Source organism: Coloeus monedula, assembly GCF_965178545.1.
Source record: "Coloeus monedula genome assembly, chromosome: 11".
In the NCBI taxonomy this organism is placed as follows: domain Eukaryota; kingdom Metazoa; phylum Chordata; class Aves; order Passeriformes; family Corvidae; genus Coloeus; species Coloeus monedula.
In genome coordinates, this window is record NC_138791.1 from 12,229,960 (window position 1) to 12,253,639 (window position 23,680).

At 35.9% G+C, this 23,680-nt stretch overlaps 1 protein-coding gene across 1 annotated transcript in view; it reads right to left on the reverse strand.

The window, feature by feature from the left end:
• CFAP20DC (CFAP20 domain containing) overlaps window positions 1-22,036 on the reverse strand; it is a gene marked incomplete at both ends in the record, with an annotated part of 67,449 nt that extends 45,413 nt beyond the window's left edge. Inside the window, 7 exons of the mRNA XM_082288472.1 lie at window positions 437-595; window positions 4,159-4,315; window positions 6,180-6,294; window positions 17,121-17,193; window positions 19,130-19,223; window positions 19,711-19,800; window positions 22,016-22,036. Of these exons, the coding sequence (XP_082144598.1) occupies window positions 437-595; window positions 4,159-4,315; window positions 6,180-6,294; window positions 17,121-17,193; window positions 19,130-19,223; window positions 19,711-19,800; window positions 22,016-22,036 (709 nt within the window). The remainder of the gene's footprint in view (window positions 1-436; window positions 596-4,158; window positions 4,316-6,179; window positions 6,295-17,120; window positions 17,194-19,129; window positions 19,224-19,710; window positions 19,801-22,015) is intronic.
• Window positions 22,037-23,680: the final 1,644 nt, after the last annotated feature.

Here is a 23,680-nt window from a genome sequence, read left to right on the forward strand (position 1 = left end):
GCTGCCAAAGTCTAAATTATATGGTTTATTATTTTGTAGCTTACAGAAACATTCAAATAACTCCAAGACACCAATGAGACAAGATTTTCCCTTTCAGAGTATAAGCTGAGGACACTACATGGTCATATTGCCAGAAAAGTTTCATTGATGTGAACATATTCTAAAAACAAGTGTAACAACTTCACTGTACAATGCTTCAATGTACATTCATATGACATCTCAAACATTGTTATAAATCTCATGCTTGAATTAGAATTGCTCAGGCTGCACACAGACCTCAAACTATAGAACAGACATGTCTATGTGCTTGTGGCACTACAGGTGCCACATGTTTCCCTTTAATACATTGGAACTCTTCACATGGACATTTACAAAACAATTATTTGTACACATACTGTATTGATTGTATTCACAGTATTTTAATATAACAGAATACCTGTTTCCCGCACTGTATTTTCCCTACATTTTATTTCTGGCTTGTGAATTTTAGTTAGATTCAGCAATTGGGTAACTTGTGGCACATCAGAATTGAGCTGGCAGGTTTGAGGAATAACATCTAAGCACTCACACGGCGTAGATGGAAAACCTCCCGTACCTAGAATCAAAAAACATGGGCTTTACTTCACTTGTGACACTATGGAATTAAATTTGACTTACATTATTCGGTAATTACATACACTTTAGTTTATATGGCTATAAAAATGGAGTAGATTATGGTAATTTGAAAAACTTGCTGCAATTGGTCACTTTTTATTGTAAATTTAAAAATTATTTTGTGTATACTTTTAGGCCAAAAATTTTGAATGCAGTTAAAGAAATATACACTAACGGCTGAATAGCTGTAGAAAATCAACTTCTTTGATTTTTCAAGAGAGTAAACAAAACAATCACAAAATACATTTTGTTAATTTTTATTACAACTCAGCTTTAATTGTAACACTGACGTGGTTATTTTCAGATAGAATGAACAGCTAAATATGGTATTTATATCAGTGGGACTGAAGTAGCAAAGGAGAAGTCCCATATATGCAAATAAAGAATTTAACAAGCTTTATTCCAAACTTTGGGCACCATTACCCATTCATGATAAACCAAAAAGCTGTCAACCTATGTATTCTTGTGACACCTGGCACTAGTAAAATGTGAGCTGATTATCTCTGCTTTCCCTTTGATAACCAATACAGACTGAGTTTATGAATGCTGCTCTATACAAAGAAAGGAATCCATGTCAGAACCTTTCCTGATGTTACAATGCAAATTGATTCCAAATTTTAGAAGACTTGAATATAATAAGCTAATGAATACTAGACTATTTTCCAAGGATAAGAAGAGGAAAACATAACTTGAAACCCAAACATGAATGAAGGATCAAGTATTGAGATTCAAATAAAAAAAATCAAGTGTTCCATGTTGTATTTCAGTAGTGGACACATTTTTTTAACCATTTATTTTTGCCAAGCCAGTGCATTATTTATCACTGTTGGGCAACACTTAGTGATAAAAACCCATATGTAAGTTCTGGATCACTATGGAAACAAGAAACTAGGTGCAGTTTAAGCTTGTATGCTTCAGTATCACGAGGCAGAAAAGATGAATTATTTCCTCCTCTATCTCAATTATCTCATACAGAAATAATTTCTTCATATATGTGGTTTCTCCTTTGCAAATCTTATCATTTAAAAAGTTCCAAACATACAGTATACTTGCTACTTGAAAAGAATAACACACTCATTGCACCTTGAAATCACTACTTCCACCACACCAAGGAGTTTGGAGCAAAGAACTTGACCCTTGTCCTGGCTTCTGCTGGGAAAGATGCAATTTTCTTCCTAGTAGCTGGTAGAGTGCTGTGTTTTGGATTTGGCATGCAACCAGTGCTGAAAACATACTGATGTGTTAGCTGCTGTTCAGCTCCCCAAGCTGCCCTGTCAGTGAACAGATGGGGGGGGCACAAGAAGCTGGAAGGGGACACAGCCAGGACAGTTGACCCCAACTGACCCAAGGGATATTCCAGACCAAATGACAATGTGCTCTGCATATCAACTAGAGGGAAAGCTGACTGGGGGGCTTCAGGTGGTAAACAAATTATGCAAATAAAAAACAACTGTCTTTCTTGGGTTTTTATTTATCTTTAATTTTTTTTTGTCATTACAATTTATTATTATTGTGTTCTTATCTCAACCCACATATTTTCCTACTTTTACCCTTCTGAACCTTCCCCCCATCCCACTAGGGGGCAAGTGACTGAATGGCTGTGTGATGCTTAGTTGCTGGCCGAGGTTAAAGCACGACAGCTCTCAACACAAGTTGCAATGTCATTGCATTCAGTGGAGCTCAACTAACTGGTCCAGTCATTCAGAGAGGGGAAAAGCTTTATCAAAGAGTAATTGTTACCTGAAACTTTATTAATAATATCAAAACCCTTTACTATTGTTTTTCTGTAATTGAGTATGAAGTATAGAATAATTTTAATTCAGCCAAACTTTCAGTTGCAATGAAAATTTAAGATGGGTCTAGAGAACAAGTTTAGAGGAGTAGCTGAGGGAGCAGGGCTTGTTCAGCCTGGAGAAAAGGAGGATGAAGTGAGACCTTGTAGAGAGGTAGGTGTTGGTGTCTTTTCCCAGGTAACAAGCAGCAATACAAGAGGAAATGGCCCCAAGTTGTGCCAGAGGAGATTTAGATCAGATACTAGGAACAATTTCTTCATCAAAAGGGTTGTCAAGCCCTGGAACAGGCTGCCCAGGGTGGTGGTGGAGTCACCATTCCTGGCGGTATTTAAAAACCATGTGGATGGGGTTCTTAGGGACACAGGTTAGTGGTGGCCTTGGCAGTGCTGGCTTAACTGTTGGAATCAATGACCTGAAAGGTATTTTCCAACCTAAACAATTCCATGATTCTGATTCCATGAATTGCCTAGATAGGGAAATTCGAAAGCATACAGAAAGTACTAATGCCCACCAGCTGTGTAATAATCATAGAATTGATAATGAAGTAATTAGAAGTGTAATATTTTACTATGCATACAGTTTATTAAAGCTGTCAACTCATTATGTTAACTACATTTTAGAATTTTGGAACTCATTTAGAATATTTAATCACATTTCAGAAACTGTTTAGAATGGAAGGGAAAAAACAATGCACCAATGGAATTAAATTAAGTGAATGCCAGTGAGAGCTCAAACTGCAGTTTCCTGCTAAGAATTTACCATATTCTCTCTGTAGACATTTTTAAATTAATTTTTTTCCAATCTTACCCACAAAAAATCAGAGGAGTAATCACAAGGTTTGCCTACTCTCCCCTATTGGTTTAGTGTTTCCAAATGGAGGATACATTTTGTTACACTTACAATACTGTTGACTAATACTCCTTCTGAAACCAGAAACGTTTTTTCAGGCAAAAAAAAAGCCACAAAATGAAAATTTGAACGAAATTGAAGCTGAACAATTCCTAGGGGTGCCCTTAAAATAAGAAAGTGCCTGCTCTGCTTTTGAAATTTCTCCTCTATTACTGCAAATACCAGTGAGGAATGAAGTTCTGTCCCTTGGAAAATGATGATTCAGGATTATGATCTGAGTCTGGAGACTGGTAAACTTTGACGAGTATCCTGATCTATTACAAAAAACCCTCTCATTTTTCAGCTCACCACCAATATTACCTTCCCAATAAACAAGGACCCATTAGGATAACTGGACATAAGATCTGAGGTGTTTTTTATAGTTTCATAGCTCTGTTTCATATAATGTTTTGTTACAATTTCATTTGCATTATTTTATAAAGAAATTTTTCATCAGCTGCTAATGTCCAAAATTAAGAAAAAAATCAGCAAATGTTCCTGGTTTAAGTGTTTCTCTTTCCTTTCAGATACTCTGTTCTTGGCCAAAACCTGATTTCTATCAGCATAAGAAATCCTCATTAAAACAAGCTCTGTACTTGATAAATCTTGCCAGAATTTCTTCAATAAAATACTTCTAATGAATTCAGTGTTTAAAACACAGGAGTACACACATATTTAATTAGTTGCCTTAAGTCCAACACTAGCAGACTTTAAGTTTTATGAAATCATGCAATCCTTCAAATTGCCAATCTGATTAATAGGAAGCTCTTGATTTTATAATACGAACAGTTATGATTAAGACTAGATAGTAATTAAAACACACCATCTCCCTCAGCTGTATCTTGAGGCTTGGATTTTAAAGTGAAGATCTTTCTTAGCTTACAGTTAGCTGAAATAATAATTCCATCCAAAGACCGGAAGACAGCTCCTCTGAATATTTCCCTGGTAAACGCTACCAAGTCAATACACATATTGCACCACTAGAAAAGAGAAACAACACTCTTTAGTAAAACCCATCAGCTGAGGCTAACATAACTTCTATACAAATAAACAAGATGGCCTTGAGAAGAAATGCAGCAATTTTCATTCAATTTGCAGAACTGTAATACATTTTATACGATTACTTATGTGTAAAATTTAGCTGATCAATGGTTGAAGTTTTAAGGGAAAAGAAAAGTAACAACATAATGATTGTACATGCCTAATTTCCTTATAAAGTCAAGGTAGAAATATTAGCTTCTAATTGCCAAATGGCAAGTATTTTTGAGAAGAAATTTGGGTGCATACATTACTGTTCAGGTCTTAAATCTGAAATTTTGGAAGGAAAATAATACTTGTTTTGAAGGCACCAAGCAATGGACTGAAAAATTCAGTATTTAGTTATAACTGATATTTCTATGGCTGAGATTGAAAAATACAATAATTTGTAGGAATACAATATAGAAAGCTAGCATGTGAAAATGCAAACTGTGTTCTGCTGATGGAACAAACAAATTACTATATATCCTGATTCACCATCCCTCATGCTGATAATAATGATCAGCTTGTGTACAGAGTTAAGTTGAACTACCAGGGCCATCTTAAAGATCTATCTAATCACTGAAAGCAGCATGCTCCCTCTTTTAAGCAAAAGCAATGATAAAAAGGCAGATAACCATTTAAGGGAGACAGATATGTATTCAGATACACTAAGAAATATAGATCTACTCTTTAACGTTGGTCAAGCATTAAGGTTATTAAAATATTTTGTCCTTCTAACTGATGAGAGCATCTAGACATATCTGATTCATGCTTTATTATCTAAGTTAAAATACATGACTGAAGTTCATCTTCTGATTGAATTTAAATTGGTGTACATTAATGCACACTTTATTCCTGAAATACTTGTAGTAGTCTAACACCAACTAACTGAAATTACACTGAAGAAAAATAATTTTATTTCACTGATTTTGAATTAACAGCAACTTCAGGCATATGATCTGACACATATTCATTAAAAAAAAATCCAACTACTTCTTCCCACAAAGCAGAAAACTCCTCAATTTTTAGATACCACAGCTGCTTTCACTTAACCTATCTCAAAAAAAATTATAAATTCAGAGGTTTTTGTAAAATATTCTCTCTCATGTCATGTGATGCCTTAAATCACAACTGCTTAGTATACTGTTATCTAGTTTCCTGCATGCAAATATGTATTTTAAGATACTTGAAATCTAACTATTCTCATATCAAGTTTATTTTCTAAAGCAGTATTTGAGACTCCAGTCCTTACATGGTTACACAGTAACCATCAGGCTTTGTATCCTGTCAGCTATTACCGTATGTTGTGGCTGGGCATGGGAGAGGAGAATGAGGAGAAGATAATGGTTATGGTTTTGTTTTCATCAGTTTGACATATAGATTGTTCTATATATGCCAGAATTTGGAAGAACCTGAAGAATGTGAAAGCAGCCATCAGCTACAGTCTACCTGCAGCTCCAGTGAATGTCATTAAAGGTCGCCACAGGAAAAAGGACATGTGAGCAGGAGCATCATCATGAAGAAGCATCAGGGACACACAGAATTTTATGGAGGCTGGATCAACAGGAGAGGTGAAGAAACATCAAAAACAGCAATAATTTTGTAAAATGAAAATGAATTCCTAATAGAAGAAGGATAGAAGAGGTGCAGCATTACGTGGTTCTGCTGCCATCTGGTAATGGGGATGTACACAAGTATCTTCAATCAGTAGGAGCTGAGTTCTAAACCAAACAATAATTTCAAAAAATTTATAATATACACAAAACATTTCTGATTAGAAAACATGCTCAACCTCAGTCCAGGGAATATTCCCAAGGTACCTACTATTTTGCGCTTGATCATAAACAGAGGAATTTTTGCATGCAGAGGGCTTACAGACAACTCCTTGTGGACCGTTGACAAATACAATCTTCTTTTAATATTGCCAAAATCAGTTATCCTATAAAAGAAAAGGCAGGAGAGAATGGAACAGATCTTTGTCAATTCAATAATCCAGTATCTTTGGGAAATCACAAAAAACCCTGTTTGTGTGCAGAACCTTTATGTCAGTGATAGCAAATATGGAATTTAAAAACTACTTCTTTTACAAGATGAGTAATGAGATTTCTTTCTCCAGTTCAAACTTCGTGACTATATCCCTGCCTATATAAAATCACTTTACATGCTAATTTCATTTCAACAGTCTACACTCTGCTATATTTCCACAGCCCTTCAGACTATAAAAGAATTCAATTTGTATAAACTGAGAACCCAGTAGCCTTTAATAATCACACGTGTTTGGGCCGCTTAAGCTTGTGTTATCTTGGGACCTGCTAACTAGAAAAACGTTATTTGCTTTCTGTTCCTAAAAATGCCTGTCACTGCACATAGATTCTTTTCAGCTCAAAGGTAAACACAATACATTGTCTGTCTGTTTTACTTCATGAGGACATATCTTCAAAGGTGAATTATAATACAGAAGTTTATTGCTCACTATTTGGGTCATCTCACAATGACACCAAGGGCACTGAACTTCAACGTTTCTAATAAATTCAGACCACAGACATGGTCACAACAAAAAATTAGGTTTTCTTTAAACTGATAAAGAGGGTAATTTTTACGTTCTGTTTCCTTCAAGTCTTGTGAGCAGCTGTACTGTATTTGGCTGGGAACCACTTAAATTTCTTCAGAGGAGCTTGGAGAGTGCTATGCTTTGAGCTTGTGCTGGAAGCAATGCTGGTAACTCAGGGATGTTTTCATTGCTGCTGGGCACTGCTTACACAGAGTCAAGGTCTTTTCTGCTCCTCACCTCATCTCACCAGCCAGGAGGCTGGGGATGTATGAAGATTTGGGAGGTGACACAGTCAGGACAGCTGATGCCAACTGACCCAAGGGATGTTTCAGACAACATGGTGCCATGCTCAGCAGTAAGAACTGGGGGGAAGGAGAAGGAATGGGGAAAGTTCAGAGTTATGTTGTCTTCCCATGTCGCCATTACACAGCCCGGAGCTGTGGAGCTCCTGGAGATGGCTGAACCTCTGCAGGCCCATGGGAAGGAGCTAATGCTTTGTTTAGATTTTGGTTGCATGTGCAGCTTTTGCTCTCCCTGCTAAACTGTCTTTATCTCAATGCACAAGTTTTTGTGCACTTTACCCTTGTGTATTCTGTTCCCCATGCACTGCAGGAGTGAGAGAGGCTGCTGTGGCTCAGCTGCCTCCTGTGGTTAAACCACAACAGCAGCACAACCTTGACGTTCCCCAGCAGTCCTCCCTTAACACTCCAGAGCACAAATATTACTTTAAAGGCTTCAGTCTGGGAGAATATGCTTAAAGTACGGGGAAACAATGATTAATTTACCTACTATTTTTGAACAAGCCTATTTCTAACAGATGGGTATTTCTCTGTAATTAGCATCCCCTCTGAGAAGATGACAAATAATTACAATAAACAACTTCTTGTCACTACTTTGTGTTGGTAAAAGTAATTACTCATAATCATTCAAATTCCAGGTTTTATAGAATAGTGAGACTCCCCTGTAGATTTGGTTTTAAAAATTTATTACTGAGAACACTTTTTCATTAGGTAAGGACTACCTGTAGCTTAACTAATGAAATGTCATCACCCAAAATTTGTAGACAAACACCCTAAAACATTTATAGGTTTCCTTAGATCAACTTAGGAGGACATTAACTCTGGGGCAAATTACATACTTTAGCTATTTTTGCCAATTTGAGAGTTTAATCAAGGACAGTACAAAATATACTGCAAGTATGTAAATATCAAAAGGTTCTACCAGCACAGGCAGTAAAAATACATAAGCACCTTCTCATTTCCCCCCACAGTCATTAAGACCATCATCCAAAGCAAACCATTCACCGGCTTTCCAGAACTTGCTGATTCTTTTCTCTCCCTTGCAGATAACCTGACCTTTAAACTATTCTTCCTCATAACATGAGTGGGCAAACCAAAACAAAGTGGAAGACTCTACTATCTGTTTCAGTTTGAAAGACTAGCAGTTCCTCTTATAGATCACATGCACTTGAAAAGCAGAAATTCCACTACTGTGCCAAGACAAAAATATTATATCCTCACTATTGTTATTGTTTGATATGAGAGATTCCAGAATCAGTGGCACATACTTTTATGAATGTACAAATTATACCTAGTCCTTGAAAAGTGATTTCATCAGAAAACCTCCAAGTATCTTACAGTGCTAGAACGTGGGCTTGATTTTACTTTTGAAGAAGTTTAAGCAAGATGCGAAAGAATTCCCTTAAGATCACCAGCTGACTGGCCACATAGCTAAGCCTTTGTCCCAAATGAATGCGTAGTTCCACTCATCACTTTATTTCCCATATACCCTTTGGTGAAAAACTATGGATCTAGTTTCCAGAAACTCTTCACTCTAAATCTTGGATGTTCAGAAGTGCTAAGAAATTGGGGCACCAAAGAACTCCAAAGTATTGGAGCAGTGGTTGCTTGGAGCTCCTTGGATTTCCTGGTTACGTGTAGAGCTGAGTAACTGTGCGGAGAAACCAGGCAGTTGCAATAACCTGACTGCTGAGAAACAAAAATACTATCCCTGCTGAACCTCAAACTGCTAATTCTCAACAGAGAATGTTGCTTTAAAGAGGCTATAACAGAGCAGTAGGAGCCTAGAATTAAGTCATGCATATCTCCAAACATCTGGCAATAAAAGCCAAAGTTCCCTTTATAATATCAGCTCAATATGTTTAAATTTTATTATTTATGTCTTATATGAATAGGTTTATCTCTCTACCTCATGAAAAAAAATAAGTACCTCAGTTATAGAAAGGCCATTGGTAAATGTACAGCTTGGTTGCATTCCAAAATGTAACACTGAACATATTTGTTTAGATCAAAAGACATACATTTATATCAGACTCTGTCATATAAGTCTAAAATAAGACTGTTTTTATGATGATAGATGTGCCAAAAGGAAGGGGGAAACCTTAGATACATAGATATAATCACTTCTAAAGTAGTGTAATTTATTTCTGTAAATACATTTAAAACAATAAAAATATTTATATTCCACTGGCAAAAGTAGGTGAAACATTCAAACAGACAAATTAAGAAAAAGAAGATGGCCTTAAAATAATGTAAAATAATTTATTTCCCAGGAGAAGGAAGGTAATTACTTAAGAGCTAGTGTAACTTTCAGACTTTTCAATTACACTGCTTATTGGAAAATAAAAATACAGGAAGGGTCTGGAGAAACTCTTTTCTGAAATAATTCAGACAATGGGAGCTAAAACATCAGATCTCTCAGTTGCAAAATGATTCCAGAGTACTTCTGGTGAAACTCAGCTTTTTTTTTCATGCTATCCAAAAGCAGAACCTACAATGACAAGAAACATCTGCAGCACACATCTTGGTTTTCAAAGACGAATTTAAAAAAATCTATATGGGAGTTAATGTATTTTTATTATGTCAGTGCTTGAGTATTTATATCTAAGGGTCAGACATGTGATAGAAAAGTAATGAGACCATGTTGAGAAAAATGAGGTAGTCAACAAGAAAATCAACCTCATTTATAATAATATTCCTGTGATCAGCAGGTGCATAACTCTTCCAGCTATGGTCATTAACTGCATTCATTTCACACTTAACATCTACATTTGCAAACCATTTGAAAGTAAAATTACCTTCCAATTAAATTTTCAATTTTATTTTACATCTTCAAATTTGATTGACTATTTTCCTCACAATGGTAACTATAGTGAGATTGCAAGCAAATGGTAGCAACTACCCAAGAGCACAGAGAGACTCATCTGCTCAGATTACCGTATTCACTTTGCTTCTGTACGGATAATAATTTATAACCATTTGTTAATGTTCAATTCAAGGCTAAAAATGAACTCAGAAAAAAACAACACTAAACTGTTGGAAGGGTGCTTCATTTGTCAGTATCACTTGGTCTTCAAATGAAAGTGTTTTTCTCTTTATAAATGACGTAACCTGGAAGTTTACCAAACACGAAAGCAGGTATTTCATCGATGTTGCTAAGCTAAGAGCAACTCCCATGCAATTTAATACCAACAGAAATCTCTTTGTATCCTGGTCAAAATTCAGCGAGAATTCTCTGCTAACGGTTCACTATTAGTACATTAGTATATTAGTACTTAACAATTGTAGTGCCATTTTCTTCATAAAAGGCATGTGCTTCCTAAACATTAGATAGTAACATCATCATCTCAATGTTAAAGACAGAAAAACAAGGGAATAGCAATTGGCAGCTGATTTGCCATGCTTTCAAATTCTCAAGTTTCCTTATTCAGGAGCACCCAGTACTTCACATACATTTTCTTTTATGTGCTACTTGTAAATTGGTCTTGTAGGAGGTACTATGTTACTGAAGTGGCTGCCTGATGATCTGAAATCCACGGCACTGTATCCTACCCTCATAAAAACAGATGTAGTTACCTTGAAAATCAATCAAATCTCTACAAAACAAGAGATCTGGAAGACTGATATGTCACCCAGACCTAGAGAACAAGTTGTGCTGTGTACTGAATTTCCTGTTGATAGTGTTTTTTCTGGAGAGCATTAAGAAAAAAACCCCACAAAGTGCCCTTAACCAGTACCCATAAAGAGGGAGTAACACAAGGGGCAGGCACAAAACAAGAATCATCGAATCTGGTTGTTAGAATAGAAATCTTTCAAAATATGAGCAGCTATGAAGAAATGGTGAATCCTGACCTCTCCCTACAAGATACTGACTTATTTGCAATCAATTCACCAAATAAAAAATGACCTGGTATTTTTGCTGACCAAGAATAACTTAGGGTGAAAATTTAATTACTCTTACAACTCCTCACGTTTCAAAAATTGTTCTGGTAGCGCTCACTAATATTCATAACATATATTCTAGAAACTTCTATCAGTATTTTAATATCCTTGGTTTTGAACTACTCTCATCTTTCTCTTATTTTCAAGTCTTTAGTAAATTCCATTTTACAGCACAATGCTATGTTCCTCTGAAGCATGGGTAACTTTGCCAAATCATTTAGAAAACTGTAATTCTACAAAATAGTTTTTAATTTTTCAGTACAAAGTATTCTAATGAGTATTAATATGTAGAAAGTTTACTGCTGAATTCTTTTCCAGAATCTAAACAAATTATCTCTATAATGCAGTTATTTACGCCTGCAGCAAGTTCTGTTGGCTTTTTGTTTTAAGTTTATTGGCTGTTATTTTTCCCACTTTGTTATTCTTTCCATGAATTTTCTGTTCTAAGGTGACAATCCATCCTTTCATCCATCCTTTTCAGACAATGGAAAGGATATGTTTGCACCTGCTAATGTAACAGTTCTCTTAAGTACAGCTGTTATTTCTCATATTTAAACCATTTATTCTAATTATTATGAATTACTATGAAGTCTTCCCTTTAAAAAGACAAGAATAACTTTCTTGCTAACAGAATTTACTTTATTTGGCATATGAAAATCCTGACTAACAAACCCTACCAACCAAATATAAACAGGATTTAGTTTACTTCATGTTACTTACATTGATCCACCAACCAAAATATAAATAATTAGTACTTTGCTTTCATCTAAAGTTCTAGAAGATGTGATGACTGGGAGAGTTATTAAAAAGTTTTTACTTTCAAATTGTTCCGGTTTGGCCAAATTTAGAAATACATCCTCTGAGAGAAGATAGGCTACGACCACCCCTCCCCCACCAGGTTTGGGAAAAAATAAATTTTCCTCCAAGTAAAGTGAAAGAAATAAAAACAATTTATTTAACAAACACAAAGGAAAAGGATAATAATGCTAAATAATAAAACCCCTTGCCCTGCTGAGAGAAACCTGGGGTAAAATTCAGAGTCCTTCCGTAGATCTCTCTCTCCCTCCTTGGAGCTGGGACAGGGTGGTGGGCCCACCTCCACGGCCAAGGCCTGGGTGGAAAGTCCTCCCAATGTATTCTGATGTTGAAACTGTCCAGCAGAGAGAAAAGGAAAAAAACAAAGTCCCAGGAAAACAAAAGTTCAACTCTCTGGAAGAAAAGGAGCTGGGGAAAAAAAAAACTGCCGAAAGCTGATTGGAAGGAAAGCAAGCTGGGTTCTTCCCTTCCCTCTCGCTCCCCTGCAGCAGCTGAAAAAAAGTCTCTGTCTCTGTGTGACCTTGAACAAGCTGCAAACTGCTTTGAAAAAGTTTTGCTCAGTTTTTCCTTCCCCCTCTCAGGCTCAGTTTAAAGGCATAGAAAGGCACAAAAATTAATTTCTGGGCATAGGGCAGCGATATGGGATACACATCATAAAGTCACCCCAAGACACAAATATATGAGTTAAAATCTGCTTTGTATATTATGAAATTTAACAAACCAAATACTTTAAAGAATGTTTCTGTATTTCACTCCTGCTTCACAAAAAAAATCAAGGAACATGTCTCATCCTATTAAATACCAGAATTTCAAAAAATCTTTCAGCTAAGTCTACTCAATAAAGTTTACCTCCAGTCTCCATCTAAAATCTTCCAATAATTTCAGATGTACATGATAGAATTAGCAACTATGTCCTGCTTTGAATTTTAAGAGGTTGGTCTAAGTTTTGCAAGACTAACCTAGATTCATATTGTTCTGTATCTGAAAACATGATGGGTGTTTAGGTTAGCAGGAATAATTTATGATTATCTCTGCCAGCAAAGCTAAAATGATGACTGATTATGATAGCACCTAACTCACATAAATTCAAACGGTTATGGTATCTATGAATAACTTAGCTATGCCTGTAAAACCTACTATATTGTGGTTATTAAAAATCTCAAAGTAATAAACTTATATGTATAGAACCAACTGTTTGAAAACAGCAAATATGGTACCAAAATATATGTTCTACTGTACTGTTCACAGGCCTTGTAATAAGATTTCTTATCAGCAAGCACAACTACTTCAGGAAAAAAGAGATTTTAACCCCTTTTCCCTACAGATTCCTCCATACATAACTAGCTTCAACAGAAAACTTATCAGGCATGTTCCAGAGTTTGAAACTCTCACAGAGCTTGCATTAATTCAGAATATAACAAGAGCTGATGCCTTCTGGAGCTGGCAAAGGCTAGTGGCAAGCAAAGCTAATTTGATTATGAACAGTGGGATAGTAATTGAGCAACCCTGTTGATATGCGCTTTACCATCTGAGCAAAGGTTGAAAGGTTTGAGGTTGAAACATCAGGAAGAATTAAGAAATTAAGAGACAAGTATTGTTAGAGTGAATGAGCCATCATGTGATGCTCAGCACATTCTGGCTGGAAAGATGTTCCATAAAGTACTGGGTGATTCTATGAAGTGGCAACACAGCAGAACCCCATGGCATGTTAATACCGAGCACCAAGTCTGGGCTTTGGGGCAGGACTTGGCTGAGCAGCAGTTTTCACTGACAGTGGGCATGTTTGCTCTGCAGGTTTTCATGTCAGAGGTGAGGGGATCTCATGAGAGAACTCAGACCTCCCCAGCTACAAACTATGCCACATGTGATTTACAGCTGTTTACCATGCGAAGATTTAAACAAGTTTGGAGCACCATGAATTGGCCATCACTGAGAGAGGCAGCATGACTTCAGAGCTGCAGCAATGGATGACTAAGTACCACACCTGAACTGGGAAAAAAAAAGGCTGAGCAATCCACAGGGACTCATACAAGACCACAAAATATTTCAGTACACAACCAGGAATTGAGCATCTCATCCTTGTTTGTTCTTACACCAGATCAGTTGACTCTTTTGTTTTTGTTTTTTTTTTTTTTTTTTTTGATGCTATGGTACAATTGCAAGGTCTGTTTCCTCACATCAACAGCTCTACTCATTTGCTGTAAAACTTTCCATTACAAAATGTGCTAATTTCATGTGACACCCAACACTGAGAAAAACCCTATCAGAAACAAAGCATGATCATGACTGGCATTACAGTTCCTTAGGAATAAATGTTTGAGTGCTTGTCAAAATGCCAAGCAGAAGTACTAACACCCACATGTCCATATTTGGGAATTAAAGCAAAAATGACAACACAAGCCAGATGCTGTTTTCTTTTACATGCAAATATTTCTTCAAACATTGAGTTACCTTTGCTTTTTAGAAAAGTAGCAAAATCCATAACACTGAAGATTTAACAACTGGCTACTGCATTTGCAGCAGACAGCTATATTCAGCATTACTAATAGCTTTGCTATTATTTGCTCCAAAGAAGCTGCATAAATTACAAGCTCTCTACCTTAGTTGTGATTTTATTATGCTTCATCAAATTTTTCATCCGCAATCTATTTTACACATTTTTATGCAGATCAATACATGGATTGTTAATGTGGTGGTATTCATCTAATCATGCCACGTAAAAAAGTATCTAAAATTCTACTTAAATTTCCTCCAAAGAAAGATAAACCAGCTAATACAGACAGTAGATTGCACATTTCAGTATTTATGACAGGAATCTTGCATGACTGGTTGGCAGCAGCAAGTTAGAAAGTTTAGCTCAGCTGGTGCCAGCAGTGATGGATGGCCTTGAAGAAATTCTTGTTTGCTGACCAGATCAGTCACTGAACAGAATGCAAAAGAGGAAGAGGCTCAAACTAAATTTCTATTTCCATCTCTCAGAATGGGAGAGCAAGAAACGTAACACAAAGCTTCATGCCCAGCTATTACAAAACTTGTCAGTGTTTTTCACATAAAGTAAATTTCATAGCTTGGTATGCTATCAATTTTCACTTGAAGCTGCTCAAAGATTCAGCACTAAATATTCAGGTTGTGTAAGAAACCATCTTTGAACACTAAACTTCAGGAAGCAACAATACAATATTCTGTCTGCACACAAGCAAGAGATTTCTTTTGAAACATCTGAAATGAAGGGAAATGAATGGCAGTCACATGAAGCAAGAAGGACTTTGATATTTACTGGATTATCTTCAGTCTGCTAGGATAAAATAATGCATTGTCTATTCTGCAAGTCTTGAAGGACTTTATGGGTACAAGTAAGTTATAGTTGATTTAAAATACAAAACTTACTATTAAAACTATTTTTAAAGAAGTTTTATTAACTTTTTCATATAGTTGCACTAAGTGGGGTACAACTAATATTGTACTTTAAAGATATAAACACCTTCATTCAAAGTCACTGGAGCTACAGAGAGAATATATAGTTATACAGTTTATATTATATACAGTCTATAGCAATATAGTGTGGATATAAAAATGCTGCTAGCAAGGATTTTCTTGCTATTTTCTAAGTCCATGAGAGACTTTTCTCTCTCACAGAAGAGAGTAGCAGAGTTCTATAAAAAATGAAACACCTGCAACCTTGAAAAGTCTTGTTTATGGTACAGTAGAAAAATATTTTGACAATGGATGTTTTAGGATTTTAGCCAATCACCCCAAGGGGTAGTTGATCCTTTGTCCAATTAGACTATGAAGAAAAAAGCCTATAAAAGAGTTTGTAAAATAATTAAATAAATCAATCTTCCTGCACAATTCCTGCCTGCTGGATCTTCTCTCCTCCTCCCTATGGCTGCAGGACATGGTAATATACCCTAGGGCATTTTAATAATATAGTATATATTACATAAAATATATATACAAAATACATGTATTTAAATGTACACAAGTTCCTAAGAATATTATAAGAACATATATTTGCTTTTATAATAGGGACATAGTAAAGATAGGAACAGGAAGTAGAGAGAAAAGATGAAGAAAATGTAAAGTCTAAATATAAACTGGAAAGAGAAAAGACAAATAAGGGTGGGAGAGGTGATAGAAAATGTTTTTATCAAAAAAAAGCAAGCCGCGAGAAAAATAAAATTAGTAGAAGTGGAAAAGAGGTTCTTGTTAAGAAGGTGGCAAACACCCGAGACAATCAAACCCAATATGACACTATAGAAAAATCTGAATTCCTGCACCTGTCATTAAGTCTCTGCCCCTGCCTACAGGATGCCCATGAGAAGCAAATCTTGGTTTTAGTTTAGTACTTGGTATTTGGTCTCTGTTTGCTGCATTACATATCCTGTTTTGTCTCTTCATCCCTTTAAATGCAAACTTACAGAAAGTCAAACAAAAATAAAATCCTTCTTTCACTTTACACAATTTAATTGCATATCATTCAACCCATTTTTTCTTGCAGGGCTTCTAATGGCCTAATACTTCTTTTGTTAATCCAAGTCTCAGATATTCTACAGGCTACAAACTGAGTGAGTTGTGCTGTTTATATATAAACAGATGGTGTCACTAGGGGAGAAATGTTGTCCAAAGCCTGACAACTGCCCAAGTTTAAAACTCTGTCAAATAATTTCACACCGAACTAATAAAAAAGTCTGTTTCTGCTGTATCTCTCCTTCTTCACAGTGTGAAAATAATTATACCAGTTGAGCACTCCATTTGTTGTACTAGCTTTTTAGCATTTGTTTGGTTGTGTTTTTCTCCCCCAGTTATTAGAATATGTATTTCTTTCTGCCCTGGACCAAAGGGCCCCCTCTTACGGCTTTTTCATAAGTCTCTTAGGAATTTTCAGGCAGTCCTCATGCACCAGTGTTTTCTTATGTTTGATAAACTTGCGTCCCATTTCTTCAGATTTTTCACCTTCATTCAGGATTTTTTATAGTTTTTTCTGTCTTCAAAGGAATGTCACTATTTAAAACATCTAAGAAATAATGATCTCATTAGCTTAATTACTTTTTATTGACTTGACAAGTCACCATGCTTTAATGCAAAATATGCCACCACAATTAATGACTGCAATCAAGAATTCACTTTAAGTATTGAAGGAAATTTTATGCATCTTACAGTAACTCAGTGGAGAAGTCTTTTCCCAATGGCACAAAAATCTGAAGTGTCAGAAATTGCTGCATCAGTCCCACTAGAAACAGGAAAAAAAAAAAGTGCTGTGTGCATGGAGATGCATGTTTCACTATCCAGCATTTCAATTTTGTACCATATGCTATGCTCCTGCAACCCTATTTCCCAAGGTTCACACAACATATGAACACAAGAAAAACCTGAAGAAATCCAATTCAAACTGCAATAAAAGTATTGTTTTGAAAGTCCCACCTGTGGCTTTGGTGGAATTCTCATGAAAGCAAAAGGAACCTTCTTTTAGCTTACAATTTTTGTTTCCAAGAGCATGAAGACAATAAATATCCCGTAAGAATTATAAAATGAAGTAATACTTTCCTATCAAGATTATCTTATAGTCATGTTAAACTTGCACTCATGTTGGTGACAATGTACACCTTGTTAAACAACTTGAAAAAACTCTTGGGTAAGAATGCAATTCAGATCATGACAACACTGCTCAGTGGAGACTTTTGATTTTTAGAACAATAGCAAAGGAGCTTGACTGAGGGAGCAAAAAAAAAATTCAGGTAGCTCCCTATCAAGGGAAAACAGTACAAAGCTGCCTGAACTGAACCATATGTTGTTTTCTTAGGTATTCCATCAGGGAGGATACAGGCTGCTTTTCACTGACTTCACAAGACTGAGCAGAAACATTGGCTCCTCTTTTGAAAATGACAGATCAGAACTTTCTTCTTTTGAGGGCCAAATGACACCTTAAAACTTCAAATTAGATTTGCATATATGGTACCTTTTATTTTGGAAGAGTATACAAAGTTACAGTGCAACTGGGAGAGCATATACTTGATAAATTAAATACTTGAGGTACATACACCTCAAGAGAGGAAGAGACCAAGACAGAAGGGAACAGAATGGTAACAGATGGAAAACTGACTGCATTATTGCAGCAGCAGCTAAAGTAAATTTAAAACCAAACTATTTTTAGCAGTGATTACCCACAAAATTAATTCTTAATCCTAATTTTAATATTTAGCAACAGCTAGGAATTTTTTTCTTTCAATTATTTACTAGTATTTGCTATAGTAGTTCATTGTATGATTGAAAATGAATGAGATTTCTCAAAAATATACATTGCATTAATATTTATTTTAATGAAGATAATAGCCAATTTCTTTTATGAAAATCAGACTAGACTTCAAGGCCTTACTGCATGACCAGACCGAAAAATTTATTCATTTTTTTTTGTGTTTATTGGAAAAAACTTATGTCTTACTGTACACCCTGCATTAGAAGTATACTCGAAGATTCCCATTCCATTTGTTTAAAATCACCATCTCAATTTTTTTTTCAAAACCAGTTGATTTAGTTAATTCTAAACCAGCTCAATTCACTCCTACAAGCCTTATAAGGTACAACACCCTGTCATGGAGTTTAAGGCGTATGGTGATTGCTGTATTGCAGACTGGTTTATTGTAGTGCAACAGACATCCTGGGAAAACACTCCACACTACCCTTAAACACTCCTTACACAAACACAGTGGAAATTTGGCTGTAATTTTCTTGTACCGCTAGTGCTTATTTGATACAAAAGTAAAAATTCTCTAAAAAGTAAAATGAGAAAGGGGACAGAAACCTATTTCACATTCATCAATGCCAGTTGAATTAATGACTTGTAAGTGCTGAATGGAGTCAGAAGTTATTTATCAGACAGTGGTCTGCAGTAGAATCAGGTACAGAAGTGAACTTGGCAGCACCAGGACATGTAAGATCTTCCCTACAGCACTTACTCTAATATGGCATTTCTGTAATTTTTACTTGTTTGTGACTGAACTGCTAAAAAATGAAAACGAAAAAAATGAAAAAAATGAAATGAAAAAACCCACTTTTCCTATGCTGAATTATGCCTGAACTAAGGGAGAATAATGTAAGTTTACAATCCAGTGTAAGACTGATGTAATAATCAGAACAACATCACAGACATTTAATTCTTTGATACTCACAGGTTTGTCTAGTTTCCTTTGGTAGCTTCATTTTGTTGATTAGACTGTTTCCTTCAAGTACAAAAACAAAGCCTTTAAGTTCTTTGTCATATTCCTACAAAAAGGAATAACAAACATAAGCATCCTGATAGAATTCTCCTCCTGACAACCAACGATGCTACTAACATGCAAAGCTATTTTTTTTTAATCAGAAAATGCAGATGGCACTGCAAGTATGACTGATCCAAATTTGATGGCAAAAATATAATCCATATAAATCTGTTTTTTACTTGTGTGTTTTATGAACAAATAATGCTGACAAAAAGGACTCACGATTCAGTGTGCAAAGCTCAATTAATTGGTTACCAGAGTATCAAAATTACTTTCTAGATATTTAAACTGTAAAATTACACTGTAACCAACTCAGTCCGCAAGCAGGCACATAGAACTAATTTAAGTAGTCATTTAGTCTGTCATAATGACAGAACTGCAAGTGACAACTCCACTATCAGGTCAAAGCCCTCATTACCTTCTAATTTTAAGCTTCATTCACATATTTCTGGTTTATACTCAAGGTTTTATAGATTTCTTAAAAAACTTACTTTTGATATAGCTGATGGGTTGCCAAATATCTTCCATTTTGCTCCTGGGTTCTTGCCTTGAGCACTGAATACTTCAACAAACCGACCACCCTATGACAAAATGTTTTAAGGATACATCATCCAGCCAAATGCTCAGCTCAAATGCTCTCAGGTCAAGATGAGAACCTAGGAATCCCTCTCTATATCATGCTGTTACCACAGTCAGCATTACTGATCAGTCAGACAGCACAATATCAATAACAGCTTCTAGACTACTATAATATATCAATTCACGTAGTCAATACTTGGCTTTACTAGAGGATCAGAAGATAAAATTGAAGGAATACTATGGAGTATTTTAAATGATTTTATTTATACTGTCATTCTGTTAAAAGCAAAATTATTGTAAATATTCTAAAACCATGCAGGAAATGACTAATCTATATTTAGATAAGATTTATTTATATGATTTGCCAAATTAAATGAGTTTTAAAACCTGCTGCTGAAAAATAAAAGGTGCTACAGGTTGGATGTTTTGTCTGATTTCCAATGGAAATGAAGTTTACACCATTTGTCTACATATGTGAATGGCTTGGCCTATGTATTTTGCAGTAACTTTTCTACTAGTTACCAAATTCCAGCCTGATTTGAGCAAACAAAAATTTACTAATTTTTCTGGCCAATTTATGTGGCCTGGTGGTAGATCTGTTCCAGTCAGTATCACCATGAAAAGGTAAGGGCTACAGCCTCATGAGGCAACAGAGAATTATTACTGGAAAAAGATTATTATGGATGTCCCTGTCAGGTGAACACTCCTGACACAGAGCAGGTGCCCTATGAGATATCAAGGAATCTAAACATAGGCTCTTGGGGAGGTTGGCTTTATCTCCTCTGCTTAGGGAATTACTTGCTTCTGTATTTTTCTCATTTGAGGTTGCATTTTTTGTGACATCTGATGCACTCAGCCTACAGTTTGCTAAGCATTTTTCAGCAGCATGGTTGACCTAATCAATCATTACAACTCTGCCATTCCCTTCTCATTTCTAGCTGCCTGCACTCCCCAATTCTCTTTATGCTCAGCTGCCCAAGCAATTGCCCGCAAGTCAGAATGAGCAAGAGGGGCAAGCAAAAGAAACGCTCCTCAGATTAGTTTTTCAGAGAACATCAACTCTGCACTGTATATGAATTAGGTATTTTTCTCTGCCCACATGCACCTGGCAGCTCCAGCCACACGGCTGATCCCAGTGACTGGACTTAGCAAGTTCTAAGGAAATTCAAAATGGCATTCCATAAACTGCACTCAAAATCTTTTTTATACTTATAATGGATGAATTTTTTTAATATGGTATATTATCAATTTCCAAGTTACCTGATTTATTTAAGGACTACAGGATCAAGCTCTCAAAAAGTTAAAAAAGATTTTTAACTACCAAGTTGTATGTGCTTGCAGCAAATCTTAAACAAGTGGCTTTTTCTTCCATCTTTACAAATACATTTTTTTAATTGCACAGGCCTTGAGTTGGCCCTGATTTGAGTGGACTGGACATGGAAAAGGATCAGACATGACATGAGAAAATATCAAACAAACACTGATGCAAGAAGCTGACAAAAGTTACTTGGAGCTGTGGAGGATGGTTGGGTCTCATGGGGGCCCCAGTGAAGTTAGGCAAGAAACTGCCAAACTCCACAATCAACTGGAGGGGAGTATGGGACATCTTTGGGGAGCACAATCCTGCAAAGCCAGTGGCAGCTAGGCATCAGAAATTCCATGAAAAGCTGACACAGCCTAGGGAACAGCATCAGAAATACCAATTTTGGGTACAGAAGTAGCACATCTGGGACCAGCGGGGAAAATGTAGTTGGGGTGGGTTTTTCTCTTGGGATGGGACTAGTGCAGAGGAAGGGAGGCAAAGTGTGGTGGAAAGAGAGGCCAGAAAAGAGTAAAAGGGATAATGAAGTTCCAAATGACGTGACTGCTGTTGTCACAAGCTTGTGCTGGACCAAGAGAATAAACCAACCCCCTTTTCTGACTACACCTTAGGAGCTGGGACTCCTTCCATGACGGCATGGAAGCAGATGTGCCTTCCCTGGCCCACAAGGGTAAAGAACAAAAGCCACTGGCAAACCCATGTTGGTGCCCATTCTAGACCTGACAGCATCAGCCGCTACCCACTACTTCATAACACTTCTATAAAAATACTGAATAATGAAACACTCCAAAATACTCCTGTAGCTGGACTTTTTGCCTCTCAAGATAAGCTATTTTAATTGAGCTCTCTCAGAGATGAAATGAAAATGGTAAAAAATAAAATTATTTATGTTTTACCTGATAGTGGTTTTTGAACATTTTTCCAGCTTTCATAAGCAGAAAATAATTTTAGCTTCTCAATTAGCAAAGACACTTGCAAGCTATGCTGAAAAACAAACAAACAACTTTATTTAGGATTTGACATGAAAAAAATCTTATAATGACACTCCAGCCATATTTTAAAATATGTGAATACTATTATAAAGTATTTTTCAGAGTAGGAATGTATATCAACTGCCTCAGAGTGCTACTGCAAAAGAATTAACACCAAAATAATATTAATATTGACAGTGTCTTGGAAAATATTCTCTTTGTGCATCAAGTACTCAGGGCTGCCTTCTCTTATATTCCAAGTAAAACTAGTACATTTACGTCAGTCCCTATTTTTAATCAATGAAGACTTCCTCATTCTTTAAAAATGCTTAGAAATCATCTTTGATATATATTTTTTATTGTTCTTTGTTATCAAGTGCCCACTGGAAAACATTAGAATCCATTGAAGAGGAGCTTAACATTCAATATAGAAAAGCAGAAACATGGAGCAGCTGCAGGAGAAATCTCTTCATCTAGAGGTATTTGGCAGAGACTCCTGAGACAAGTTATCCTCTTTCACATTCAGCACTCTTCTTTGAGGATGATTACTGTATGACTCAAACCAAGCACTTCAGTTATTTGAGGGCTGCTCAAGTCACTGTGAATTAAGACATGCTTGCAGTTATAGGATCAGAACAGTGGGAAGGGAAGGGACTGATACTGGAAGCCTCCCACGTTCCTCTTTGATCACGCTGAGTGTCTGGGCTCACCTGGCATCAACAGAAAGTGAAGAGACCCTGAACACAAAGGAAGTTGTCACTCTCCAAAGACAGGGAGAATCAGCCACAAGAGACAACAAGCACCTTCACTGAGAACTGAAAGTGCTTCTCAACTCACAGAAAAATCCTTTCACAAGACTCTGCCTCACTTTTATTTGAAATACTTTATTCTGTTCCTGTTCAGTTTGGGTACAAACAACTTAAGAATTAAATTATTTTTAATTACTGGATATTTTTTCAGACTGCAACCAGTTTCTTAACAAATAGTAACAATATGCTGACCAGGTGATTATAAATACAGCTTCTCATAATAAACAGCTCAAGTCTCACAACCAAAAAGTAACAAAACTTAAAAAAATTATGAAATATGAATATGGCTACAAATGAACTAGAAATTCAGTGACAATATGCATGAGTTCATGAAGAATGAATCCATTTAAAGGATTAGAGCAGCATTCTATTTCAAGAAGTAAATCACTCATTCATGAAAACGTGATGAAATCTATTGATATTTATTCACAATTATTTTAATCAGCAATAATTAAATCTTAAAGTTGTCTGTAAATAAAATAAAAATGGAAAAACAATCAGATATTATAAACTTATCCCATGATGCTGCCAGAAATAGTAGTTAATTTTAACTTTTTATTATAAGGAAAATGAAATTATAAACCACAGCATTTATAACAGGCCTATCAAAACTTGTAATTAGTATTTTGATCAAATTTAACTAATATTGTCACTGCACTTCTAAAACACCAGTTTCCATGTTTTAGGCAATTTTCTATACAAATTTTCCACTTGCTGGCTTAATTTTTTTTAAAAAAATTACTACATTAATAGTTATATTGAGAAACTTAATTATGAACTA